Here is a 26,217-nt window from a genome sequence, read left to right as displayed (position 1 = left end):
TTTGAACCGCTGCTGGAAACGCGTTCGCACCACTCTGGGCTTCTGCAATGCAGTAGCAGGCAGGATCTAGTAACTCTCGATGTGCGGTGCGATAGCAAGCATGGTCCGACGTCGCGGCCTGCACAGATAATGTCCTTCGTGACAGTTAATCTCACCCCCTCGCAAGTTAAATTTACTCACTGAGACTCGCTCACTCGCACAGCGTCAGCTCCTCCAAACGCCGCCGGCGGGAGGGCGCTGAAGCATCGTCAGCTGGCATTATACATAGGCGGCGTCCAACGGACAGCTTCCGTATCACGCCCACCGACAGCATCTACCTTATCGGCGTGCTTTGTAGCTACGAGGTGCTTCCTGCTGCTGAAAACTTTTAACGAGACCGTCGAGGCAGACGCAAGGCGAGCCTCGCCGGCGTCGACGCTAGCTGTACATAATAAGCGGTGATTGCCGAGTAGCCTCGTGTTAGCAATGAGGCGTTGAGTGCGAGTGTGTAAGACACTGTGAACATCGCAAGGGTCCTGCCATCTCCCTCCTCCTCGCCTGCCTGTGGTCCCTGTTGATCTCTGCAACGCGTCCATTGTCATGGATCCTATCACCGGTAGAGATACTCTGTTTTCACGAGGCCCTTCACCCCCGCCACAGGCCCAGCCGTTCCAAATGCCGCCATCGCAGCTCAGCGATGCGCACACGTCGCCCGCCCCTTCATTTCGTGATCTCGCTCCGATGCAAGGTGCAAGTCACCTCGATAGTTTGTTCCAAGGCCTAAGTGCGCAGCCCACTTCGCGTGCAAGTCCGCAAATGAGCAATACTGGGTCGAACGTCTATTCAGGCCATCACGATCCAAACAACTCAGGCCATGCTACTCCAGCTTCTATGAATGCTGGTTCAGTCGCTTCATCAATGTCGGGCCCAAACAATCCGGTCACAGAGAGGCAGAACGCTTTGCTGTCTCTACTCGGTGCTGTATCGGGACCTCCTTCTGGTGCACAGGCTGCTTCTGGAGGCGGACAGGCTCCGCCTCAGCAAGTTCCTACACCGCCAGGATCTGCTCAACGAGGCGCAGCCTCCAGTAATGAGACGCAAGGGAAATTGTTGCTGGAGCAGCTCATGACTGGGTAAGTCTTTATTCTGCCTGTGGCGAGCGCACTTCGTTTGTTCTCGAGCGTGCCCGACTCGATAGGCAGCTCCGATTGAGTGTCACTGAGCGGATCCATTGCGCCCCCTTATCAATTTATGAATGTCGCCTTCTCTTCTGACTCATGTCATTTCTTCGCTTTCGTGTTTGTAACGAGAGCAGTAGTGCGCCAAAATACAACTACCCCGAACCTATCTATCCTCCCGATGTTCCTGTTCCTCCGGGCCCGTCACCATCATATGCGCATTCCACTTCTGCCTCCGAATCCTTCTCGCACCATGACAACGTTGACCATTCGGCACCCGAAGGCGCATATGTTCCTCAAGACACACAGCGAGACGCGCCCAACGCACTAGGTCCTCCTCAGCAACGGCCGCCTTCACCTCCTAACAGATCCATGTTCGACTTCATATCTCCATTCGATGCGCTCGCCAACACATCGTCCACAGCTCCTAAACGAAAGCCTCCGCCCTCCCAACAATTTACGAATGCGCCGGTCAATAATGCGGAGGAGCCTAACTGGCAATCAATTTCTATGGATCCCAAGCGCAGATCTGTGGAAAATTTAATGGACCAGCTTACTAGGGGACAGGCTCCCCCTTCCAATAGTGTTCAACAGACGTCTGCTTCTTTTGATCCTTACGCGACCAGCGAAGACTTCAATTCGCAGGCAGAGCCTATGCAAGCACGGGCATCGCGTCCTCTCCCTCCTCAACCGGGACATGTTCCGTCTCCTCCCCGCACATCACCGCCCAAACCTCAAGTTCAGCCGCGCCAGGCGCGTCGATCGGGCGAGTCTCCGGTCGGGGTTGCTGTGTACGGCGCTCTCACGGGCAGGGACAAGGAATCGCCTTCCATGTCTGTACCTGCATTCCGGACTCTTGGTCCGGAAAACAGAGGCAGAGCCGGCCCGAAGGACAAGGTCGACAGTCCTACGTAAGTGTACCACTCATTCTCTGAGATCTCATTTCCTCAACACATCTATTCAGTCTGCAGTCTCAAAGTGTCATTTTCGATGTTTCGCAGCCACTGGATGAGATACAGGCACCCCACGATGCTGTTAAGACCACTGCCATCGCGTTAGTCAAAGTTGATTCTACTTTCTTGCCTGGATCTACCATTGGAGCGACCCACTGGGTAGCATATGCGATGACGAAGGGTCGTGTTCGAGTAATCTCGCGCTCGAGCGGTGACCGCACGCTCCTGCAGTTGCCGCCTCTATTTCCTCCATCAACATCGGTCAGCGACATGTCGGTTCATGGTAACCGACTTGCAGGTGTTACATCTGATGGCGGATTCGTGGTTTGGGAGCTACCTGAGATCATCACTGATGATGTCCCGTACGTAAACTAAGTTCATTCAGCTGTGCGTTACGATATACTGACGCGCTGCAATTTAGAGGAAGGCTTATGCTCTGCGTGGAGCCTTTAATGGATATTGATCCTCTGCATGCCGTCAAATGGCATCCCCAGAGGCCAGAGCTGGTTGCGGTAGCGTCGGAATCCAGCGTATATCTCATCAATATCGAAGAGGCCGCTCATGTTTTCAATGGAGAGCCTATCCCACAGTCTGAGTTGCATCGCTTGGGCCAAGTCTTCTCTGTTCCCTCTGTAAGTATCTGCCGCCGTCAAGGCGCTCCAGTCTAATAGCCCATATTTTACAGCCTATTGCCGCGATCGACTTTTACGTACCACGCTCGGCATTAGCCACTATCTCAGAAGATTCCACAGTGACCATGTGGAATATCCACGACAAGCTCCCGTTCTGGTCTCATCGGATCAAGGGCGAGGAGACACCCTCTTCTCTGACGTTTGTCGATGGCGGTGTGGTTATTGGCCGCAAGAATGGCACCATGTTCGAGTTGCTCTCTGTCATGGGTAGGCACGTCCTATCTACGATCAAGTTCGTAAATGGACTGCAGGAAGATCCCGAGATGTTCGGCCATGTCAGTTACGATTCCAGAATCCAAACGCTATGGGTGGCCAACAACCGCAGGGACAGCATGATCGCCCTCAGGATCAATTTCGACGGTCCAACCCATGATGGCGAGGACGCTGTGCGTGGCGCATTCTTCGAACAGGTTCTCGAGTTCGGGGGCCCAAGGCCAGGCATCCACTTCGTTATCCTGACCGCAGATGCAGATCCTACGGGGGAGGAAGCCCGCGCTGCATGTGTCGCCGCGAAGGTCCCTCCAGGCGACTTGGCTCTGGTAGCATTCTCGGTGCACTCCACCGGTGTCGATCAGATTCTCATCCGGTTGGAGTGGTTCACCTCTGCTCTGGCCTCGGCGCCGTCTCGTTTCCCATCCTACACACCTCAGCCAGCGCCCGCCATGGAGTCCAAGGTCCAAAGGCAGCAGTTGGCCCCAGTAATGACAGGTGCTCCTCTCAGTCAGCTCCCTCCTCCGGCGCCAATGGCGCAGATCCAGCCGCCAAGGATGAAGACACCTCCTTCCGAAGAGGTTGAGGTGGATTCTAGTCGCGATGGGAGCGGGCGTGGTCAAGAGCCTAGGGGCAAGAATGCTAAGGGCAAGAATGTCGGGTGGAAAGATAAGGATCGCGAAGATAGTGGTAGAGAGAAGGACGGCAAGTCCCGGGGTAGTGATACAGCTGCTCTCAACGAAACACCCATGGGTGTTGCTTTAACGAAGGAGATCAGGAAGGTGGAGGAGAACCTACACACGCGTATTGGACGTCTCATTGGCAAGGAGCTAGACAAGCAGCGTAAGTCCACCTATCATTGAGACTCGAAGCCACCGGTTTGATATGCGTGATTTTCTAGATCAACGTCTTGAGGAAGCTCGTGCTAACGAGCAGGCTGCTGACTTCGTTCGGCAGGAGAAGATCCTGAAGCTCATCTCGAACGAGTTGACTAAGAACACTACTCGTGTTGTTGAGATGGCTGTCAAGTCCGAGGTACAAAGCTCCGTGCTTCCGTCTTTGGAGAATATCACGAAGATTGAGGTGAAGGCTGCACTCAACAACCAAATTGCCAAGGGAGTATCCGACTCAATGAAGCAGGTACGAGGCCCGTGAGGCGATCGCTCCTGCATGACTTATCAATACTGTATAATTGTAGAATCTCCCCAATGAGATCGAAAGGTTGCTCGTTCGTCCCGATATCGCTTCGCAGATCGCTCGCAATGTATCAAGTGCTGTCACGCCTGTCATTGAACGACAAGTAAAGGACGCTATCGTGAAAACCCTCATTCCAGCGTACACCCAGCAGTCATCCACGATGCATCAAGAGCTTTCTCGGGAGATACATTCTGAGATATTGAACTTGAAGAAGGAGGTTATTTCATGGCAGACAGAAGCTCTGCGCGGGCAAGAGGTATTTTGTTCGAGACACACACGTGTGATTCTTCCTGATAGGACGGTGCAGGCTGTAATACGTGACCTTGAGCAAGCTGTCAGACATCTGTCTGATCAAGTCAAGTATCTTACGCTCAACCCGTCTGCGTTGGCCCATTCCGCGCCAAACCGCAACTCGCCGGGAGCATCTTCGAGTAGTCAACACGCTCAGAACTTGTCTCAGCTTCTACGACAGCAAGTATTGCCACAAGTATCTCAGGCACCTCCGTATAGCGGACAGCCTCATGGCTCGTTCCAGCAGCAGCAGCAGCAACAACAACAGCCTCAGCAACAGCCATCGATGCAGCCGTGGTTTGCTCCCAACATTGCTGCCCCGCAGGCATCCCATCCGGCGGCTCCTCCGCCGTTGCCACCTCAGCAGATGATGCGATCGAGTCCAGCGCAGACGGAAGAGTGGGACGATACTTATGTTGCTGTGCTCGGGACGCAGGACTTCCGACAGCTCCGTGAGCTGCTCGCTCGTTCCAATCCCGATGTCGTTCTGCCGTTGAACGGTCCTGGCCCGCTGTCTCAAGCGGTCGTGCTGACGCTCGTGCATCGGGTATGTGTCCTTCAATTATCTGTTGAGGTTGTGTATTAAGCAACACCTCTGCGCGTCTAGCTGTCTGCTCTAGTGGGCGAGACTTCTCCTCTTGATGAATCCTTCAAAATCTCCATGTGGTGGCTGCAGAGGGCTGCTACTGCACTGAACTCGACCGTACGTATTGTTTGCATGAAGTGCACGTACGCATGCTGATCGGAGCAATCATACAGGATCCGTTAATTGCTCCATACATCGCGCGGATTCTACCGAATGTCCTGCAGACACTGAACTCTGCGAAGCAGCGTCTTTCCATCCTCCCTGGCACTCCCGCTGAGGCCCCGCGAGGCATCAATGAAATTCAAGAAATTCTTAACCGCAAGCCCATGCCCCTTTCTGTCTAATTTTCAATGACTGCTACGCGTGTCACCAGGCTCGTTGATTCTCGCTACGATACTCGCCGTGAAAGTAAGCTAGGAACATGTGCCCCGCTTTGACTTACTGCCGGTGATGCTACTTGTATGCACGCCGCCCATGCTGATGTCTCGCAAGCTAGCCTTGCTACGATTTACTCACGTCTCACACGTTCAATGTAGGGATCGGGTTCTGTACTTTCTTGTCACAGCATATAGTTGAAATCTCAAGTTGTAGCGTGTACACGTAAAATTGGAATGATTTTGAACTGGCGAATTCCTCTTTTTCTGCTTGTATACATCGTCCCTTGCTCGCCAGAGCAAGGCTCTCAGCCTCGAAATGACCGCCGGGCGCTTTCCACTGTTTGGCAGTATTTGCTCAGGGTGGCTTATCGTTCTCTGTTCTTTGTGAGTTGTTCAATTTATATTCCTTCGTGTTCTTCAATTCGTCGCTGTCGGATCTACTTCATGATGTTTGTCTTCACCATGCCCTGTGGCATCATGCATAGTATCTGTTTTGCCATCTTTTCATCTGCTGGATGTCCTCTGTCAAAGCTCATCTCAATTCAACCTCAGTCTCTGAGATTTCATTCCTTCATTTCCTTTCATTGTTGCTGTCCAGATACTATGGCAGTATTCTGTCATATACCCTTCTGCTCCTGAAATCACAAGCATGTTTATGGCAGTGCCATGTTCTGTGTGTCGCTTGTACAATCCTTGCTTGATATATAGGTTAAATAATTGATATATATAGTTTTTCACAGTGGCTACTCAAGTTTGAAATTTAGGGTATGCAGATCTGGCGGCACTTCTCGAGTCTGAGAGTACATGTGATTTCGGTGCCACGCGATACAATCATCCCTCAGCTCATCGCGCCACGCCTAATGTATCTTGCTCTCTCTTCTTTTTCTTCTCTACAGCGTACGCCGCACATACAACTCAACAGAATACCTACGTGTATTGCTGCAAGATGCTAGACTATTGCTCGATATCCCACAAGGGTACGCCTTTTCCCCGGGATGTCAACCCCGCGATCGCTACAGCTTCCCCACAGGTGGGATCATACTCTGGTCGCGCTCTTTCATGCCTGCCGCACCGCACTCAACAACAGCGACGACTTCCCCCGTCAATCCTCTAATCCGAGAGGCTCTGATTGAGGGCAGGACAGCTGAGGACAAGTATGAGAAGGATGGCTATGCTGTCAAATGGACTTTTGTCAACGACCTCGAACTGATCTTTGTGGTGTGTTATCAACGAATCTCCCTGTCTCCCAAATTCTAACACACAGAAACAGGTGGCATACCAACGCATTCTGCAGTTAACCTATGTCGACGAATTACTCGCGGCACTCAAGACCCTTTTTGTGAAGCTGTTTGAACCGTTTCTAGCCACCTTCGTCGCTTCCTTGCATGCTATCAGCAGTAGCAAGCTTTCGAGCTCTGATCCGGGTCGGATAGATGCTTCATGGGACTTTGCGAAAGCGTTTGAGAACTGGGATGGAATCTTCGACAAGCTCTTGAGGGGTTTAGAAGACAAAGCAGCTCAGGTAAGCGATAGAGATCCTTAGCAGCGTTATGTTCCCTCTTCACACGACCAAGGACCGAAAAGGTCGCGTAGGCAAGGTACCCCGGCCGGTCATTGAACCCAGCCCTCCGTCAGACGATCTCAGCACCGGTTAGTGATCATCTCTGTGACAACCCGTCGTATCCGCTGATATCCAATCCAGTCCCCTCCCAGTCTGGATCAACAACGATCGACGAAGAACAGATTGCGCGGAACGTACAAGCACTGAAAAACCGCCTGCGCGGACGTGGAGGGCGGGTAGGGAGACGTGGTGGGGGGCGCTCAGATGCTGGCAGCGGTCATGAGAGCCACCCTGGCTCAGAGTACGGTGATCGATGTGTCTCTTCTCTTTTCCCAACTGACGTATACTAATTAGATCTGACACCCCGAAGCGCAAGCATAAGACGAAAGTACAGCGCAAATGGGGGGATGGGGCACCGTCTGAATCTGACATGGCATCTCTCGACTTCAGCTACGAAAAGAATGGCCAGGAGGGGCCTCTAGACCTCTCCGCTCTCGTAGACAATGGCTCCATGGGGACGCGTACTCAGGATGGGCTGTACGAAGTGAAAGATTGGGAATTCTCTCACGGAGAGGACAACACCGACGATGTCATATCTAAGGTCATCAGGAACAGCAGTTCACAGGGCTCGAAGGCTGCCTCAGGCGCTGGGTCTCTTGGGGCTCTTGGCTCGTTATTTGCTCGTCTGACCGGATCCAAGGTGCTCGCGGAGGATGACCTGAAGCCGGTGCTTGAGGGCATGAAGCAGCACCTCATGAAGAAGAACGTCGCGAAAGACATCGCGGATAAGGTCTGCGAGGGCGTTGGGGAAAGCCTTGTGGGCAAGAAAGTCGGCGGTTTCCAAAGTCAGCATATGCGGCATGGTCTCTAGCATTTCGAAACGAGTCCTGAACCTTCTTCATGCAGCCACCAATGCCGCAGTTCGCTTGGCTCTATCAAACTCACTGACGCGGATCCTGACACCGAAGACGTCGACTGACCTGCTGCTCTCTATCCGAACGAAGCTGTCATCGCCGTTACCTTCTTCGCAGCAGCGGATGCCTTACAGCATCACATTCGTCGGCGTCAATGGCGTCGGCAAGAGCACGAATCTCTCGAAGGTCTGTTTCTGGTTGATCCAGAATGGCATGCGCGTTTTGATCGCGGCTTGCGATACATTCCGGTACGACTCTGGCGTAATGCTCACCTGTGCAGCTATTTCACTAATCGTGCACTACAGGAGCGGTGCTGTTGAGCAGCTCCGTGTCCATGTACGCAACCTCAGCATGCTCGGGATGAGCGGAGCGACTAACAGCAAAGCTCGTGTGGAGCTCTACGAGAGGGGGTATGGCAAGGATGCTGCTGGTATTGCGAGGGAAGCCATTGCGTATGGTACGTTGACGGGCGCTGTGGTCTCCCCATACATATCGTATCTCACTTTTTGGCTCCCTTCAGCCAGAGATAATGACTTCGACGTCGTTCTCATAGACACGGCAGGGCGAATGCAGGACAACGAGGTATGGTCCTGCACCTAGCATGCACATGCGTAGATCTCATTTTCCGGCTCGCATAGCCCCTTATGCGCGCGCTTGCCAAGGTTCGTGTACAGCTCACGTCATCCTGACGCTTCATGGTTCATTGGGCTTGGGCTTTCGCAGCTTGTGGCGGTGAACAATCCCGACAAGATCATCTTCGTCGGCGAGGCGCTTGTGGGGAATGAGGCCGTGGACCAGCTGACCAAGTTCGATCGTGCCTTGCGTGATTTCTCTGCCTCATCTGGTGGTAAGGAACGCGGTATCGATGGGATGCTTGTCACGAAGTGGGACACCGTAGATGATAAGGTGCGTCGTGCCTGCTTCCGTGGTCTCCATTCGCTGTGGTCATGGCAAGTTGCTGATGGGAGTGCTGATGGTTAGGTTGGAGCTGCGCTATCAATGACGTACGTCACCGGGCAGCCCATCATCTTCGTCGGTTGCGGACAGGTACGTTGTGCTGTATCGTGGGCATAGAAGGATTTTTGATAGATGGTCGAACTCATTCTGTAGACATATACAGACCTGCGGCAGCTGAGGGTCGCGAACGTAGTGCAAGCCATTCTCAGCGACTAGCATCACCCGTCTCTGGTCGCTACGAGGTTGCCGCCGCATCTTACGCTTAAACCATTTCTATGATATATTAGCTGTTGCGGTCTGACCTGTGTAACTACATAGATCACGCATACCGTCATTGTATGCATGTCTACCTTCCTTGATTGACGAGTATTCCCTTTTGGCGACGAGTACCACGGGTTTCCCTGTGACGAGACTAACACAAACGACACGAACTGGTAATCCATCAACCACAACGGTATTATACAATAACGGTATTGCTATATTGCTACCTTATGTCTAGCAGTAGTCCGTAGCGCACCATGGAAAGGGGGATTGTAACCTGAAGCGCTCGTTATTTGGAGTGGGCGTACCGATAGTGTCCGTCATAACGTATCGACGCGGAGAACGGCCGTGAACGAGGAAGCGAGACTCCTGTAATGTAAATGGACCTCTGTTAAGACTGAGATTTAATTGCTCCCACTATTCGATCAAAAAACTTTTCTCGCTCTTCTGGTCCCTCTCCCAGCTCGTAGCTGGGCCCATACCATCCTGATCATACAACCCATACTGCTGCCTCTGCACCCGCGCGGCACGCACTTTTTCGTACACCGGGTCTCTGTATGAACCCCTGGTAAATGGAGGCGGAGGCTGCTCGTCCTCGATGGACGCATGCCGCGCAAGCGGGATTTGTGCATGTGGCGTATCTGGGAGGCCTGGAGTGGCGCGAGCAGCCAGGAACTCTGAGGAGGGTGCGACACGATTTCTGCGTCTGCGACGGAACCAGAGGAAGATCAGGCCGAGTAGGAGGAGTACTGCGAGAAGCCCGCCGATAACGCCGCCGGCGATCGCACTGGTGTTCGTGCGCGAACGAGCGATGGACGACGATGCTGTTTGAGAAACTATCGAGGACGTTGAGGTAACGGAGTATGACGTGGACGTGGACTGGACCTGGTAAAGAGACGTGGAGGCCGGTATTGAGGGGAAAGATGAATTCGGAGTGAATGTCAACGAGTCCGACAGAGACGGTGAGCTTGTTATGTCTGTCGTTTCGCTGGGCAACGTAGACTCAGGCGGTATAGGCGTTGTTGTTCCACATCCATCTTCACTTTCCAAGGAACAAGAGTTAGTTGTCTCGGGCGAATGTGGCGGAAAATGCTTCAACCAGAGATGCAGACTTAGTATATATCCCAACGAGTCAAGCCAGTCACAACACGGACATACCCTGCGCGGAGGCATAAATTGGGTCAAACCGGGATTAGTGGGCATGGCCGTAAATGAGAGGCACTGCAAATAGGGCAATTCGGCTGCCAAGGACGACGCAAGGGCAAGTGCAGCAGATGAAGCAGAGGAAGGCTGCCCATCTGTGAGTGGAGTACACCAACAAAGAGGCGGTGTCTCTTGCGAACAGCCCACGGTCGCTCATCACCATGATCTTGTCAGAAAACAAGTGGTCACCATAATCGGCTCTACATCTTGCCGCCGAGAGAGAAGCGACCGTTCTATCATCGGTATGCATGATTGATGCAATGCAAACGACATGGGCCGGCAGTCAGCATTCCCAGCGTCGTCAAAGTTGTTGGTAGAGCCCGCTCCCAAATGTAGTTGTGCATTGTACCGCATGGCACAAGGAGATATCAGCCACTGATGACCGAGGTGTTGGTGTCATGCTTGGGCGTCTCTGGGCTCGGGGCTTTCTCATGCTACTCTCTCACTTGGTACGCCCCGCAATCCCAAGGCTCACTCCTCTCGCTCGCTCCTTTGCATCCTCTACTGCCATCAGAATGCAGGTTCTACCAGTCCTAGTCAGCGCGGACAACTATGCCTACCTCCTCATCGACGAGGCCTCTCGCAAGGCTGCAGTGATCGACCCGTATGACGTACCGAAGGTGCAAGCGGTGGCACAGGAGGCCGGTGTAGAGATCGTCGCAAATTTGACGACCCACCACCATATGGACCACGCTGGAGGAAATAAGGTGCGCGCTCGAAGCCGTTCTATGTCTATGCCGAGGTTTAGAACGCAAATTCCAGGATTTTGTACGTGCATTCGGGCTAGCGTAAGCTGCGCGCTACGCAGGTACTAAGCGTCTCGCATCAGGCCTCTGCCTACCCCGGCGTGCCGATCTATGGTGGAAGCCAGCAAGTGAAGGCCGTCAACAAGATCGCACAAGACAAGGAAGAGTTCACTGTTGGGGACACGATTCGCGTAAAGTGGGTGAATCTGTACTTCGCAACGCAGTAGTTGTCCATTCGTTGCGCTAGGTGCCTTGCAACTCCGTGCCACACCCGCGACTCCATCTGCTACTATGCGACCTCCTCGTCTTCCTCGCATCCCGGCGCTGTGTTCACTGGCGACACGCTCTTCATCGCAGGATGCGGCCGTTTCTTCGAGGGCAACGGCACCGACATGCATGCCGCCCTCTCGTCCCTCGAGAAACTGCCTCCGCAGACGATCGTCTACAATGGACACGAGTACACGAAGGGCAGTCTCGCCTTCGCGAAGTCTGTGGATCCCGAGAACCCAGCTCTCAAGAGGCTGGAGAAGATTGTCAGCGAAAACGAAGTTACGACGGGTCGTACGACGTTGGGAGACGAGAAGGAGTGGAATCCCTTCATGCGCTTAACGACCGAGCCCATTAAGTATGTGTTAGTCATGATACGACCTTGTGACTGCTCACGATTATTGTAGGAAGGCCACCTTTGAGCAGACGGAAAGCGCTATCATGGGCGCGCTGCGCGATATGAAGAATAGCTTCCGCGGATGAGTTGTATTCATGTCAGCCACTGAAGTGCGGTGGTCCTGTCGAAGAGTGCGCTGGTGTGAAGAGGAATCAAGGGACAGTGGATGTACCGATAGTTGTTAATATGTATCTGCACCAATTCCATGTACAGCAGTGCGCGAAAACACCGCATGACTTCCTGTCATGCGATGTTGCTGCGTCTTGGCGGATATCCTGAACACTGCAGAGGCACTTGTAATCGCTTCGTGACAGCAACAGTGTCGCAGTTACTGAGGAATCCAACACTCATCTGCGTCCCTTCAATCAGTATAATCTTTCACGACACAGCTCTGATACCAGACAGTGTTCACCTCGAGGCACGACAAGCGGATAGCGAATAAAATATATGCGACAAAATGCAAAGCGTCCACTCCGAGACCCGATATGTCATAGCTGCACATCATAGCATACACAATCCAAGAAGTCAGCCGTCACCGGTACAGAGTGCCGTTGCATAGAATGTACCTGGTGTACACTCATGACATTCCAAACACCTTGAGGACCGCCGACCGCGCGTAGGGTATGTACGACAGTGTATACCATGTGTACGCGAGGTATTCGATAATGACGAAGACTAAGACAGGGTCAGAATTAAGTGTGCACTGATGAATAAAGCAACTTACTGATGGAGAGGACCTGGGGAACGTAGGCGCGCGGACATGTGTCAGCAGTTGAATAGGAAGCGACTTCTCGCAAAGGGCAGATGTACGCACATCGCTACCGATGACGAATGCGCCAATGAACACTAGCACTATTGATCCAAGGAAAACAATCGTGGCCACTACTCGGACTGGCTTAAACATCTATACCGGGCGTCAGGTCTCGAATTTTGCCAAGCAGATCAATCTCTCTAGGAACTCACAAGCTTGAGCTGCTTCATGAACTGACCAACGACACAGAGAGTGCGTCAATAATGGAAAGCGGTGTCCACAGACATTAGAGGCGTACCCCCAGCAGGAATCCTGTCCCAATAAGAGAGATGACAGTCCCGATGACGTACAGTACTGCACGGCATGAAAAACGATTGTCAGACAACCAACATATTGATATGGGTGTACACTCACCAGCGAAGGTTGCCAGCAAACCTACAAACAGCAGGATGCTTCCTATAAGACTCATAACAAAACCAACTGCCAGACTATCCGCCACAGCGCGTAAGAGTGTTTTAGCACGGAAGCAGCTGGACATCAACCCGCATTCTCCATAGCTTTGAGTTGGAGACTCACCATGCAACGAACCCATACAGTCTCTGCGTCCGCGTGAGCCCGAGAAAGCTGAACGCCGAATCACCCTCGAAGAACTGTGTCTCTGGCATGGTGCCGGCCGCAGCCTCGAGATTGAACCATCCTTTGGAAGCCATAATAGGAGGCTAGCGAGAAGCAATGGTATGGCCAAGCAACCAGGGTGAAGCAGACAATATCGTCGATGATTGGAACGGCACCGGGCCTAACAGCGGAAAGAAATGCACGGCGATGTCGGCCAGTGTCTCGCTCGAGAACAGCGCCCGATAGACTCCATCACGTGATCAAGACGCGCAGGGACGCGTCTGCGGCGGTACCGTGCTTGTTCAACCGTTCAATATTCAACGGTCGTCGAAAGTCGGACTTCATATTGCGTTCAGTTAAATATTGCCGGGCTTCCCTCAAGCCTTGCAGTTGATCCTCTCCATCTTCCCCCCATCATGGCCACAGTCGCAGTCGCAATGCAACGAGGGAGGTTGGGCAGCCCCATGCGGGTAATCACTAACTCATTCGAGGTCGTGCGCCGGCCCTCCGCCACTTATCACCACTATGATGGTAAGTAGCCGTAGATATTCTATGGATTGCATGCTTTATAACCACACCCTTTAGTCGGTAGGTATCAATGATTCGGAGTTCAATGCTCCTCCAGTAAACTCTTGCCTACAGTCATCGCGCCGAAGGTCGACAACCCCCGACGCGCCGCGGAAATCATCGACAAGTTGCAACTGGGCAACCCGCATCTCTTTACATCCCGGGCCGCATATGACGGCAGGGCCAACCTGTTCATGAGGGTCACGGCCGTGAACCTCACGGGAGAAGTTTGTAGCACCAGCACTTGGGACTTTATTGCCATACTAACATGCGGACTATAGTATACAGTGAATATGTCACGCGATCCAACTAGGAACCCTGGTCGTGGCGTCTTCAAAGTCACGCTGACGCATGTTGCCATCATTCGGCCGAGGTCTATTACCTACATTATGCCCGTTCATGAGGTTTAAACGTGTTTTTGTTTAGCGACATTGAGCAGCTCATAGCACCCCAGGCGAACAACGCGAATGTCAACACTATGGCCGTAAACTTGGTTCAAATCATCCTTCGCCAAGCCGTGAACATGTCGGTTGTTTTCTCTAATTCTCCATGAGCACACTGCACAGGTTGATTACAGGAAACACGGCTATGCTCTCGATGCTAAGTCGTTTTACACTGACTACCAATCTAAGGCTCTTGGTGGAGGTCTGAGTGCATGGAAGGGCCTCTTTCAGTGAGATTTTATGCTTGATTGCCTTAACGGCTACTTACCTTGTCCTGCGTATCACCAGGAGCGTGCGCCCAGTGTTGAACAAGCTTCTTATCAATGTTGACGTGTCAAATGCACTTGTGTAGGCTGATAGTAATGAGGAGTCATTCCGTCATCTGACCCAATGTAGGTATACTGCAGGCGATCTTTTGAACTCCACTCTCCAGTTCTTTGGCTGGAGAGATGCGCGGAACCTTAGGGAGCTGAGGGAGAACGGCCATGATTGGAGGAGGCTCAAAAGCTTCTTGAAGAATGTCAAAGTCACTGTCAAGACTGCACCACGAGGCAGGCCCCGTCCAATCCGCGACATTATTCCGCGTGCTGGACGATATCAATTTGACAAAGACGGTTCGCAAATGACTGTTGAGGTTGAGCATGACTCCTTCACGATGAAGACTTACTGACCAATATCATGAAAGGCGCATTTCATGCAAGCACACAACCTCCGCTTGCAATACCCAGATCTTTTCGGAGTGAGGATTGGAAAGGATGCAGTCTTCCCTGTAGAGGTCTGCAAAATTGCGCCAGGCCAACTATACAAGAAAAAGATTCCTCAAGCTCTGACGAGCGAATTCGTCAGGTTTGCAACCCAGCGCCCTGACAGGCGCCTAGACGCAATCAGGCAGGGTGTGACTGGGGCGGTCAGTGATTTTCATGCATCATCATCATGTGTTGAGCTCATCTTTCTTGCGCATGCAGCAACTGCTTGAGTATCACAACTCTGACTTCATCCAAGAATCTGGGATGGCCGTGTCTCCTGAACCCCTCAAAGTAACTGGTAGAGTCCTGAATGTCCCACGAGTCATCTTCGGCAGATCACATGCGGTGTGTTTGCATCATTCTACTGTGAATCGTATCACTGAAAAATGGCCGGTGACAGAACATCCGTGGCGGCGCATGGAACGTCGTTGGCAATCAGCTCGCCAAACCCGCGACCGTCAAGACCTGGGCCGTAGTCACGTTCGATGTCAAGGCACCCAACGATCCTGCGCGCATTAGATTCCTACAAAATCTCGCCGAGAATCTGAGAAAATTAGGTGCAGTCACGTTATTAGTGTCACCGTTCTACTGAAATTCACGTATTTGTTCCAGGCGTAGCAGTTGAAGGACCTCCCTATATCGCTGCAGGGAACACTACAGATGTTGGAGGGGTCAGTAAACCTACCATTTCTGTTTGCTTTTGGCTGATTCATTTCTTTAAGTCACTGATGAGAGCTGCACAGACAGCAGTTGCAGGTCTTGGGGGGGCTCCTCCATCAATAGTGATTGTCATGCTGCCATTCAACGCCCCGGAGTTCAGGAGGAAAGCGAAGCACTGGGGAGATGTGGAGGTTGGAGTCCCAACACAGTGCATTGTAGGTTGCGTGTTACTGCCTTGATGTGTCTATCTTACTCATTTGCATGGCTAGCGTGAAGGCAAATGGGAGAGAGCGAATGATCAATATTGCAACAATGTTGCTCTTAAGTACATCCTCTTTGCATCCTGACTCTTTCCTCAGCTGACAAACTAATGCATACAGGGTCAATGCAAAGCTAGGCGGGGTAAACTCCACAGTACAAGATATTTTCACCCGTGAGACACCAACGATGGTTGTCGGTAAGACATCAATGCACTCATATACAATGCCAAACCTGTTATACTGATCCTTATAGGCATGGATGTTGGACATCCTGGTCCTGGCGTGACCAACCGCCCCTCTGTTACCAGCCTTGTCGCCTCATATGATGTGGAAGCCACGCGTTACTGTGCCTTTGCAAGCGTACAAGCGCCTCGTACAGAGATCATCGAAGATCTACCAGGCATGCTGACAGTATGTGTTGCTTATCCATCTCATCATTGTCTGCTCACTTTTGACAGAGTGCAGTACAATACTTTGCCGATCGCAAGAACCCTCCACCAGAGCGTATCATCTTTTACAGGGATGGTGTCTCCGACGGAGAATACGCGCAGGTTGCGCAGAGGGAGGTGGCCGTGATCAATGGTACACAATTTCTATCTGCTGCGCTCAGTATGCTCATCTCAGGGATTTTTCAGATACGCTGAATGAAATGCAGATATCGTATGGGCCTGAAAGTCACAGGGAACTCATCAAGGCATTCGCAAAGAAGCCCCAAATCGCGTTCGTCGTCGTCGGCAAGAGGTAGTCTAACATATTCATCTCAGGCCGCACATGCTGAACAGTTGAGATATCAGGCACCATATCCGGTTCTTCCCCGAGAATCCGTATGGGACCTTCTCAAACAATTGCCACCTGTTGTCGAAGTAACTAATACTTTCATTGCAGCCAAAGCGCAGACAGGACGGGCAATTGTCCTGCAGGATTCATCGTCGACGATCAGATCACCAATGCCGCGTATCCTGATTTCTATCTCCAGTCGCACAGTGGTATTATTGGCAGTAAGTTTCGGTCATTTTTCCTGACATGCTCACCAAATTGACTAATTATGATCCTCAAGCGAGCCGCCCGAGTCATTATATCGTCCTCGCGAACGAGATCGCAGCGTTGACTGTCGACAAATATCAGGAGTTCTCCTACCACCTGTGCCACGTCTACGCCAGCGCGACTCGCTCGGTATCCATCCCGGCACCAGTCTACTGTGAGTCATCTCATCGGACTATACACGACGCACGCTGACTTCGGTTCTCAATGCAGATGCGGACGTACGTCTATTCACCCACATTGCAACTGACATGTTGACTGAATGGCCATCTTGTAGCGTGTCTGCGCGCGTGCAGAGTTTCATTTCCAGGAGGAGATGCACTTTGCGGACTCGGACGCGGCAACGACGGCGAGCGGCGGCAGCAACATGGACTTCCCTTTGGAGCAGTGGAAGGCCAGTTTCAAGCAGGCCGCTGATAGCATCATCGGCAGGATGTTCTTCCTCTAAATCGTCTCCGTCGTGCGTTGTTTTGCCCGTTCCCTTGACAGCCCAAGTGCTCACGCTCACTTTGTAGTTCGCGTCGTCTGGACCGTCATCGGTGCATGCATGATCTCTTGGCTTGGAACTGAAATATTCTGCTGTTCTCATTTGTGCCGGCTGTATATCTGCTTACTCCGTTCGCATTTTGCTTGATCTAATTTTCGAAGGGTATTGTCGTTCTCGCGTGTTGAAACGTCATCGACGTATTGGATAACAATGTACGATACCAGCTGTCGCAGAGCCGAAACGAAATGTATCATCATACCGTTGTCACATTATCCTGCGTGCCTTACCGGGCCCATGTCTGCCATCCTATGTTTTACAATCGCCGGTGAGTGCAAGAAATTTGTCTCCCGAGCGCATGCACCACGCGTATCTTCATTGATAGACCCGAAGGCGCACTCCATGGACCGCTGACGGTTATCAATCGATGGATATCAAGACACAAGGTGCGCGCTCCGCGAGCCGACGGCCCATACAAACTTTATGAATGGTGCTGCGCGCTGACATGACACGACCTCGATTATTTCGAATCCTCGGTCGACTGCTGCTGTGCTGTGCGCGTCTGGCTGGTGAATATCATGATGAACTTCGTAATAGGCCCATGCTCATGGCGCGATCGCGAGCGTCCGCGCGCAGTCTTTGTATGTACTATACAATGCAGGTCCTCCGGAGCTTGCGCATCGATGTGTGTGCCTGTATGCGCTGTGTGTACAGAAGGGGGGACCGCCTCGGCGAGACGTTCCCCGGCCGGAGCTACTAAGGATAAGGGAGTGAGGGATGCCGATGGGAGGGATCTTCGCTGCCTGTTCGGTGTGTCCGTTCGTCTTCGGAAGGTTGTGTTGATAGACAGTCGGACGCGTGCGCTGTGCTCGGTTATGAACGTTCCGGGGTCGAAGTTCAAGGCCGCAGCGACGAGTCTGGGCTCGGATGTCACGGTACCAGTGGGGCCACTCGCTGCCACCGCATCGCATGCCACTGATAGGTTGACCTGGGAAGTCATGAACGCACCGAGCGGTCGTTTCTTTTTTCGTGTATCAGGCCATGTGCAAGTGCATCAGCAAGACACAAAATTTTGATGTGCACGTACACAATGTCATGTCTTGGGGCCCGCGCACGCGATCACTGCCAGACCGTAAGCCGACCAAACTCAAACCTCTACAAATTGTTTTCTTTTCGATCAACGGGCTCATGTGAGGGACATTAATAGGCTCTGCAGCGCTCACCTATCACCTACTAAGCTTCCATAGACACCGAAGCTAACCGTGCGGATACCCCGATATCCAGATATCTGCCCGCATTACGAACGTCGAACACTGGATCGAGGCGCGCACAAAGTGCCAGTGTGAGAACGGTCGACTCTGCGAAGAATGCTCTTCGCAGGCCATTTTCCAGCGTTCTGGATCATATATCACTGACGGGAGAGGGCGCACGGTCATGAGCGCAACGCACGGCGACGTTCACATCATTATATAACCGTGCCTCTGCGCCATCCCATCATACGCAATCTTCACTCACGTTGCCACACAGATACCATAACCTGGTCCGGTCAATGAAATTGTCGATGAACCGTCCGCGAACAGCCCACCCACAGCCCAGGAACCTTGGCAAGCACTCAGCTCCACATTACCAGATGCATATATGATCTGCCTCGCTCCGACGTCAACCATACATATATCATACGAGAGCAGTAAGACGCTGTCGAATAAACATACGGCCCTTCTCGACCGACCACGCAATGCATCTATGTATCGCGCACGCGCGCGCAAACTCCATGCCAATGTAAGCAGTTACCGTGTAGTAAAGTGAATGACCATCGGAAGCTCCGGCGCCCGCGTACCCTCCCTGCCCCCAGCCCCTTACGTTCCCACTCCCATCGTGACCACGGTACGGGTGCAGACGTATCCCCGCACGCCTCGAAAGCTCGCACCGGAGCCACCGCATCTCCAAGGCAACCGACCTTCTGTGGCCCGTGCAGATGCACAAAGGCACAGCAGGGACGCGAAGCCGCACGTGTGAATGTATCCAACAAAGGCCAGCAGCATAACGCGCAGATCACCAACGGACCGTCATGTGCCGCGGAATGCAAACGAGCGAGGGCGAGAGTTTGAGCTTGAGCACGGACGTGGGCGTAGCTTGGAAGTTGAATGACATTGGCGGGAATTCGGCAAACGAACGCCTCCGTTAAGCCGCGACATTCCGAGCATGCAGATACTGCAATACAGCGCCTCGGCGATCCCGACGACAGGCGGGTATCTATCGCCGCAAACAGCCATGAGTGCGTGCGCTCCATGTGCGGGAGGAGCACAAGTAATGCGAGTGGCGCAATGCATCGGATTCCGGCAGGGCGATGGGGAAATCAGGAGTTATATTGATCATCATGGACACGGTGACAGACAGACGCCGCGCCACCGAGCTTCGAAGCTCTGCCGAATGCCCAGTTCCGCCCATGTATGCGCAGCGGAACATCGCAGAAAGATGAAGCATAGGAGCCAGGGCTTAGCAGATGGCTTGCACTTGACACATGACGCGTGATGCCAAAAATGATGCGCGGTGCCTGCATCTATCGGACTCTAAGCGCGAACTGGGCCGAAACGCGTCAGATTGAACCGAGAAAGGAGCAGCGAAGCTAAGCGTACTCACACTGATTCGGGTGGAGGTTCTGACAGCAACACTGAATAACGATCACTTGCCAGCGCTGATCGCACCAACGGGACAGATTGAATGAAGGTGGGAGCGCTGTGCCTTGTTGGGAAGGCCTACGCGCGCACTCCCTGCCTCCGGGCAGGCATGGCGCGCACTTGACGATCTCGCGAGAAGACGTACGGGCAACGCGAAGCCCTTTGCGTCTGTAATGGCCCGGTCTCCGACTCGGACTCGGAGCTAATGGAGCGCCTCTTTGCGGGCGAGCCATACTCGTATGTGGAGTCGGCGCAGACTTCGAGCTTGCGCTTTGTTGTGCGGCGGGTGTATGGCGGGTGGGAGAGATCCTCGTCGGGGTCTGGGAGGTCGATGTATTGGAGAAAAGTGGGAGAGTGGTATGGGAGGGGAATGGGCGCGACGAGGGGCGCGTTGCAGACGATGTGGGTGGGTAGATGATCTGCAGGCGCGGGCGACGGAGGAGAGGAGGAGGAGGGAGAGAGGGAGAGAATCGAAGAGGATTCTGAGGCTGGAGAGACTGGTGCGTACGTTAGAGCGTATCAGAGCGCTACGGACGAGCGCACTTACAGTCTGCCGAGAGATCCGGTGGGCACGCCGGCTGGTAGTGAAAGGGGAGGAGAAAGTCCGGCGCATCGAGCGACCAGCGGGAAAGGGACTGGAGGAGGTCGGTGCTGTGGTTAGGCTGGGGGTCGCCAAAGAGATACGAGTCGTTGAGGGGGCAGGGCGGCCAGGAGTAGACCGACTGGTGGTGGCGCTGGTCGTTGTGGTGGGGAATGGAGTACATTGCGGGTGAGGGGGATGGGAGGGGCCATGGGAGGGTATATATATGGGTTGGCTGGGAGAAAGCTAATAGGGATGTGCTGTGATGATCCCGATCATCTCTCCTCTCCGGCGGCCCCGCTCTCTCCCCGCCACCGGCCGTCTTCCGGGTGTCCTGCTTGCTCTGTGCACCCATGCTCCGCCGCGCCGCCGTCGTCGCTGCTCGTCAAGTGCCGTCGCTGCCGTACGATGTCCCACGCAACACCCGCGGCTCGATGCCCGTCTTCACCGACATCCGCAACGCAGGCACCCGTCACCTCACCCTTATTCGCAATGTCCAGGGAGACCTCGCCGTAAGTACCGCATCCACCTAACTTGCCGCTCGCTTGTGCTTGATCCATGTTCCACTCTTCCTTGTCTCATCTCCCACCCTGCGTCTACCCACCACTTCTCCGTGCTTCCCCCATGTGTCTCTGTCACGCTCCATACCACTCACTCACACACCTTCCCACAAGGCGCTCGCAAAAGACCTCGCCACTACCCTCCATCCCCCAGGCTCACCCGAAGCGAAGCGCATGAAGACCACAATCATCCGCTCCCAGCACATCGTCCTCTCCGGGGGGCTCTGGAAAACAAAAGTCATGCGTTGGCTCGCCGAGCGCGGTTTCTAGTTGCTCCGCGCCCCATGCCCGCCTCTTGTGACTCGTCCCATTTGTGCCAAAACGCCCCTGTGTCGTACCCGTGCTTCGCGCCTCGCGATCACGCATCGCGATCCAAAGCCCACACGCTCTTTATGTCTATCCAGATTGATTGATCTTTATCGCCATCCTCATACAGTGTCTGTATCCAATCCCGTGGCTGTAAACCCATATCATCACCGCCACAGCTTCCCCACCCCCTTAGCTATCGTATGCATCACTGACTCGTACCGCCCCTGTATGTCCACCTCTGCACATCTGCAGATGGCAATCAAGCCATTCCGCGCTATTGAGGTACTTCCCCTGTCCTGGCCTTGCCATATCTGACGTGCACAATGGAACTCTGCCACGGGACTCATATCCGCATATGCTTCACTCATACACCACTTTTTGTCATGCACGCAGTGCACCCGTCGCCTGCCACGCCAACAGCGACAAAAAGAACGCGGCCTGCCATGATAATATCATTTGCGGCCGGAACGCCAAGCGCTTACCACGTTCCCCTAATTTTTCACTTCCTCGTTCTTTCCAAAACATCTGTGTCGGCTTGTGGCAATAATGTTGATCGCAGTCCTTGTGATATGCACAGCCATCTATTTTTTTTTCACGATAATTGGTCACGTTCGATGGCCGATACAGTCGAGGTCCTTACTCCTCGCGCCCGATTCGTTCGTGACCTCTCGGTGCACGATAGATTTTATCCGCGAAACCCCATCATATTGCGCATAAGCCATCGGCATGTGGTCGGGACCGCGTCGCGCCCGGGTGCCTCCCCAGCGGCGGGTGGCAAATCACAGTTCCCTTGTGTCCACGGTACATGAGACTCCTCTGGCCTCGATGACCCGCGCACGACCCAAGTTGGCATCGTGCAACTCATGTGACTGCGCATCCCTACAACGTGAGGAGTACTCTTATTTGCTCGGCCACCGAGCCTCGGAGTGCACACGAGCTAAATAATTGGTGAGCGAGGAAGTGGCGGCGCCAAGGCAGCGCGCCCCGCGTCCCTATACATGCGCAGGCGGCTTGTGAGTGCCAGTGTGACTATCGCGGAACTCCTGAGGCGTGCGCGTGAGGTGTAGGCGCGGTGAGAGATAGCGCGCCGTTACTAGTACTAGCCCTTGGCGCACCTGGCCCGAGCGAGACACGGATCGTTGTGCGTACTACAGCTCATACCTGGGCTGAGAGCGTCATTGGATGCGAACGCGTTCGGTGGGGCCCTAGTGGTGCACTTGTGTGATAATTTGTAGGACTAGTGTGCCTGCCGGCGTGGCGGCGAGGTCTGCCGACCGTATGATATGCGTGATGTTGGACTCAGGTACGTTCGGACGGGAGTATTATATGCGGGTGTCCATGGCTGATAATGCATGTGGCGGCGTGAGTCGGGAGGCAGTCGGTGGCGTGCCGGCCGGCCACAAGCATTCCCTCCCCATGGTATGACCAGTAGCCTCGTTACCTCATTCTTCAGTAGTGTCAGGTACAGAGCGAGATCTGATGCGATGACATGCATGTGCGGACGGTACATGTATCATGTGCGTGCGCATCACGCATCGTCTCGCGCCTGATGCACCAACGTCTGCGATTATTGCAACAGTTGATTGTTGTCCATGGCTCTCTTGCTCTTGCTCCGAGGATCAGCGACGGCCAGACGGCTGCGTGCATGTGTCGGTCGGTGGTTTGCAGCGTGCGTAGCTGGTTTGTTGGAACTCGTAACTCTGATCGCAACTTGGCTTCTGTGTCTCTTGTTTGCGTCAGCGGGTTACGGGTGCTGTTGGCAGGTGTGATGTATTCGTGTTTTGTGCCACCGCCATCTGTCGCGATGCATGACGTGAGGAGGAGCAGCTGCGCCGGATGCCCACATATCCTGGAGTCTTGACTGCTGCAAACCGGTGTGTTTTTAGTGTCGAGAAGCGGAAACGCGCTGCGGTTTCCACAAGTAACGTGTATGTGGACCGGGCAAAGGTTCTTCCTGGGCCGCGCTTTGAGTGGACGAAGATACCGGTGGATACGGGAGCCTGCGCACGAAGCTGGATGGTAGAAGGTTTGATACGCTGCTTATAGCTGGCGAAGGCGATGACGGCGTGCATGACGCGCCAGCTGCGCGTACAGGAAGAACTCCAAAGTGTGGCAACCCAGGAAATGGCGCTGCGCTTAACGATACCATGTCAACGATATTTTGTCTCTCCATTCTGATGGGAGGTGACAGTGATGGCACTCCGTAAGCCCGAAAGTATGATATGTCCATTTGCAAGCGGCAGGATGGCAGTTGCTCGTTGAACGCTGATGAGTCATCAACGCTGTACGATCTATGTCGGATATTAGATATCCATCTTGTGAGGGTAGAGAGATCTTACGTGAATCCGGACATTGGTGGACGCAGGGCGCTGATGTCAGTGTTCTCTGTCTGAGACTTTGTGAGCGGCCGTTGAGATGATATATGATATACGATGCGTGACGAATCGTCGGCGTCAGCATCAAGCCGGCGTTTGCGAAGGCACGATCCATTGAGGAATCACCATCTGGTGATTCTGCTCGGGATGAACGGTGTCAGAGATGGAGAAGCGGGTTGCCTCTGTCCGAAACGACGCGTTTCGGTGCAATGTGGACTAGAAGCAGGCTCGATGCTCGGAAGTGGCAGGCGTCCCGCGAACAAGCTGTGACGGCTCCCTGAGAAGCGCGGTCCCGGAAACGCCGCGCCGCGTGAGCATCCTACAAGAGCCAGACAGTCGACTCGTCCTAGAATGAGGGTAAAAGCGGAGCTTCGAGGCCGCGAAGCTGGCGAAGAGGGGCGTGATCGACGCGATAAGTCCTTGGACATCGCCATCAAAGTATGGAAGCGTGTCAGCAGGTCGACTCGCGCGGAACCACAGGCGCATACAAGTAGCAGCGTGGATTTGATACGCATTATCCGATTGCGCACGCTAGCTCGAAAGATCCCAGGCCAGACCAACGCCAGGCTCGGCGCGGGAATCGGACGCTGGCTGGTCTTCTCCCGCGTACTTAGTAGGCTGCTCGGTGGGGATGTCACAAGTCGGTTTCGACTATCGGCGCAGCTCTTCGAAGCTTGGGATAGGGCCGAGACCAGTCAGACTCGAGCCATAGTTCCGCAGATAATGCGTAAAGAAGATAGAATGTGGTGCACGTTCAGTCCTTCCGCTGTGTATTGAACCGGCCGGCCCACTAGAAGGAGAGGAAGGACGCAGACACATCTGAAAACGGAATGATCCACGCTCGCCCGGATATCCATGATGAAAGCGTGAAGGATCAAAAGGCCGGTCGCAAATGTAGAACATGGTTGATTGAAAGCTCGAGAACGCCCGGATATTTGACCTAGTAGTGGACGCTCGCTCAGCGGAACTCCATTACCGCTGCGGAGGTAATGCGCACAGTATGCTATGACTCGCCACGGTTTGCGACACAGTATCATGATCTTGCTTGCTTGCATCCTCGTGAGAAGGCATTGCCTTCAGCAGCCATCATAGGCGGCGAGAATAAAACGCTTTGATTGATCGTAAACGGACGATGACCTGCAGTACATGTCATCTCGCCACGGAGAAATGATCAAGTACTCTTCTTGAATTTTGTGACAGGATGAGAGAACGATGATAAGACGCTGAAACCGCGCAAGGCATGAAAATTGTCAAACGCTCATCCTCCTGGCAGGTTTTGAGCTTCAGCGGCATTTCGCAACGACAAAAAAGTCAGAGAGAAGAGGTGAGATTGATATTGAAACCTGGAGAGAGTAGGGACACCCTGTGAAATATTTTGCCGAGAGCAACCTTCACGCGCCACGGTGTAGGCAGCTTCTCTTCTGACGAACGGTGTCCACGTTCGCACGACTGAGACATGTCTTCTCCCTGTGCGTGCTGTGAGTCAGATCATCTGCATGAGAATGATGACCCACCCTTCACTAAGACGCAGCGATGTTCCGATGCGAATGGCGTCATGACTATGAGACGACGTGTGACTTATTTGATGTACCAGTGTAACTTCATTGTGATTTCAGGACCGCGTGCCCACTGAGTGTGCACATTTGTGGAGGAGAATAGCTTGGCGGAGAATATCCGAGGCATCGGGTGAAGGGAACGCATCTCGTCCTTGACCCATGGAGGGCGCCTACAAGTGCGATCGGATGGCTAGTGGCGGACACTCCGACAACGGCCACCGACTCCGGAGGACCATAATCATGCCGGTCGCGAGTTCCATCTGCTCCGTAATTGCACTTCGATGACAGTGTAGACTGTCCGATCGGGGCATTAGGGTCTCGGGGACGAGACCTTCGTTCCCGCCGTCTCCATCACAGTATTTTGGATCGTGCGACAGATTGAAAGGAGCAATTGCGCCTTTTAGACAGGTGTCATAGGCCGATCGGGACGAAGGGCACATTACGACTCGCAGCGCTTCCCAGAGGAGACTTGTCGGAACGCCACTTTATCTGGATAGGCGAGGGTACCTGAGCACGATAGTAGATTTGATACACAACTTCGGCATCGACCCTCACGGGGTATCGTTCCATTCAACTGCCTCGGAATACGAGTCAGGCAAATGTGCTAGACGTGCCGTCATGACGTACGAGAACTCCCGTAACGCGTAGGTTTATGTACATTTCGAATGCTTCGTGGATTTTGTGAGTCACGATGGTGAGTCGTTGTTAGATTCGGAGCTGCCGTTAACGTTCAGCTCCGTCTGGCTGCCGTCTTCGTTGACTCGGCTGGTGATATTGGCAGCGATGACGCGAGGTCGTGTGATGTTGTGAATGGATAACGGGA

General features: G+C 53.5%; 11 protein-coding genes across 11 annotated transcripts; 6 read left to right on the top strand and 5 right to left on the bottom strand.

Moving 5' to 3' along the window:
- Positions 1–517: 517 nt before the first annotated feature.
- Positions 518–5,714, top strand: LAESUDRAFT_740929 (uncharacterized protein). Its single transcript, XM_040911113.1, has 10 exons — positions 518–1,112; positions 1,295–2,068; positions 2,122–2,472; positions 2,532–2,742; positions 2,796–3,855; positions 3,914–4,152; positions 4,211–4,465; positions 4,517–5,047; positions 5,108–5,203; positions 5,260–5,714. Exons 1-10 carry the CDS (start codon positions 580–582, stop codon positions 5,428–5,430), a joined length of 4,221 nt encoding a protein of 1,406 aa, XP_040769172.1. The 5' UTR covers positions 518–579; the 3' UTR covers positions 5,431–5,714.
- A 613-nt stretch (positions 5,715–6,327) lies between these two features.
- Positions 6,328–9,145, top strand: LAESUDRAFT_720662 (signal recognition particle binding protein). The gene is made up of 13 exons (XM_040907862.1): positions 6,328–6,440; positions 6,494–6,681; positions 6,734–6,985; positions 7,038–7,113; positions 7,166–7,325; positions 7,379–7,869; positions 7,931–8,186; positions 8,244–8,395; positions 8,459–8,520; positions 8,577–8,600; positions 8,662–8,844; positions 8,920–8,985; positions 9,049–9,145. Exons 2-13 carry the CDS (start codon positions 6,523–6,525, stop codon positions 9,109–9,111), a joined length of 1,944 nt encoding a protein of 647 aa, XP_040769171.1. The 5' UTR covers positions 6,328–6,440; positions 6,494–6,522; the 3' UTR covers positions 9,112–9,145.
- Positions 9,146–9,244: 99 nt separating this feature from the next.
- On the bottom strand, positions 9,245–10,740 carry LAESUDRAFT_720659 (uncharacterized protein). Its single transcript, XM_040907860.1, has 2 exons — positions 10,315–10,740; positions 9,245–10,248 (listed from the first exon to the last, which is right to left on the bottom strand). The coding sequence occupies exons 1-2, from the start codon at positions 10,357–10,359 to the stop codon at positions 9,574–9,576; spliced, it is 720 nt and encodes a 239-aa protein (XP_040769169.1). The 5' UTR covers positions 10,360–10,740; the 3' UTR covers positions 9,245–9,573.
- On the bottom strand, positions 10,185–10,709 carry LAESUDRAFT_720660 (uncharacterized protein). Its single transcript, XM_040907861.1, has one exon. It carries the CDS (start codon positions 10,607–10,609, stop codon positions 10,349–10,351), a length of 261 nt encoding a protein of 86 aa, XP_040769170.1. The 5' UTR covers positions 10,610–10,709; the 3' UTR covers positions 10,185–10,348.
- On the top strand, positions 10,646–12,113 carry LAESUDRAFT_720658 (Metallo-hydrolase/oxidoreductase). The gene is made up of 5 exons (XM_040907859.1): positions 10,646–11,066; positions 11,122–11,127; positions 11,189–11,301; positions 11,353–11,730; positions 11,780–12,113. The coding sequence occupies exons 1-5, from the start codon at positions 10,758–10,760 to the stop codon at positions 11,853–11,855; spliced, it is 882 nt and encodes a 293-aa protein (XP_040769168.1). The 5' UTR covers positions 10,646–10,757; the 3' UTR covers positions 11,856–12,113.
- A 31-nt stretch (positions 12,114–12,144) lies between these two features.
- On the bottom strand, positions 12,145–13,333 carry LAESUDRAFT_720657 (SFT2-domain-containing protein). The gene is made up of 8 exons (XM_040907858.1): positions 13,097–13,333; positions 12,935–13,008; positions 12,819–12,874; positions 12,733–12,753; positions 12,584–12,673; positions 12,494–12,506; positions 12,336–12,444; positions 12,145–12,263 (listed from the first exon to the last, which is right to left on the bottom strand). The coding sequence occupies exons 1-7, from the start codon at positions 13,228–13,230 to the stop codon at positions 12,347–12,349; spliced, it is 486 nt and encodes a 161-aa protein (XP_040769167.1). The 5' UTR covers positions 13,231–13,333; the 3' UTR covers positions 12,145–12,263; positions 12,336–12,346.
- A 123-nt stretch (positions 13,334–13,456) lies between these two features.
- LAESUDRAFT_720655 (Piwi-domain-containing protein) lies at positions 13,457–17,640 on the top strand. Its single transcript, XM_040907857.1, is given in 24 exon segments — positions 13,457–13,666; positions 13,685–13,686; positions 13,777–13,929; positions 13,984–14,075; positions 14,129–14,227; positions 14,280–14,375; positions 14,434–14,493; positions 14,542–14,779; positions 14,831–15,052; positions 15,111–15,236; positions 15,292–15,448; positions 15,504–15,562; positions 15,614–15,766; positions 15,821–15,876; positions 15,932–16,008; positions 16,065–16,222; positions 16,270–16,393; positions 16,447–16,552; positions 16,606–16,635; positions 16,697–16,809; positions 16,869–17,012; positions 17,024–17,028; positions 17,130–17,312; positions 17,368–17,640. 23 exon segments carry the CDS (start codon positions 13,552–13,554, stop codon positions 17,298–17,300), a joined length of 2,556 nt encoding a protein of 851 aa, XP_040769166.1. The 5' UTR covers positions 13,457–13,551; the 3' UTR covers positions 17,301–17,312; positions 17,368–17,640.
- Positions 17,641–17,803: 163 nt separating this feature from the next.
- LAESUDRAFT_720653 (uncharacterized protein) lies at positions 17,804–18,641 on the bottom strand. The gene is made up of 3 exons (XM_040907856.1): positions 18,560–18,641; positions 18,424–18,491; positions 17,804–18,357 (listed from the first exon to the last, which is right to left on the bottom strand). The coding sequence occupies exon 3, from the start codon at positions 18,334–18,336 to the stop codon at positions 17,857–17,859; it is 480 nt and encodes a 159-aa protein (XP_040769165.1). The 5' UTR covers positions 18,337–18,357; positions 18,424–18,491; positions 18,560–18,641; the 3' UTR covers positions 17,804–17,856.
- A 1,188-nt stretch (positions 18,642–19,829) lies between these two features.
- Positions 19,830–21,129, bottom strand: LAESUDRAFT_269635 (uncharacterized protein). The gene is made up of 3 exons (XM_040901793.1): positions 20,562–21,129; positions 19,977–20,502; positions 19,830–19,917 (listed from the first exon to the last, which is right to left on the bottom strand). The coding sequence occupies exons 1-2, from the start codon at positions 20,947–20,949 to the stop codon at positions 20,093–20,095; spliced, it is 798 nt and encodes a 265-aa protein (XP_040769164.1). The 5' UTR covers positions 20,950–21,129; the 3' UTR covers positions 19,830–19,917; positions 19,977–20,092.
- Positions 20,948–21,424, top strand: LAESUDRAFT_643152 (uncharacterized protein; the record flags this gene model as incomplete). Its single annotated transcript, XM_040903766.1, has 2 exons — positions 20,948–21,106; positions 21,269–21,424. 2 exons carry the CDS (start codon positions 20,948–20,950, stop codon positions 21,422–21,424), a joined length of 315 nt encoding a protein of 104 aa, XP_040769163.1.
- A 1,532-nt stretch (positions 21,425–22,956) lies between these two features.
- Positions 22,957–24,615, top strand: LAESUDRAFT_710926 (uncharacterized protein; the record flags this gene model as incomplete). The annotated part of the gene is made up of 7 exons (XM_040906803.1): positions 22,957–22,980; positions 23,043–23,132; positions 23,204–23,226; positions 23,350–23,489; positions 23,510–23,666; positions 23,921–24,049; positions 24,189–24,615. The coding sequence occupies 7 exons, from the start codon at positions 22,957–22,959 to the stop codon at positions 24,613–24,615; spliced, it is 990 nt and encodes a 329-aa protein (XP_040769162.1).
- Between the last annotated feature and the right edge of the window lie 1,602 nt (positions 24,616–26,217).

The sequence above is a fragment of the Laetiporus sulphureus genome (genome assembly GCF_001632365.1).
Source record: "Laetiporus sulphureus 93-53 unplaced genomic scaffold LAESUscaffold_3, whole genome shotgun sequence".
NCBI lineage: Eukaryota > Fungi > Basidiomycota > Agaricomycetes > Polyporales > Laetiporaceae > Laetiporus > Laetiporus sulphureus.
This window is presented reverse-complemented; position numbering and strand designations above follow the sequence as displayed.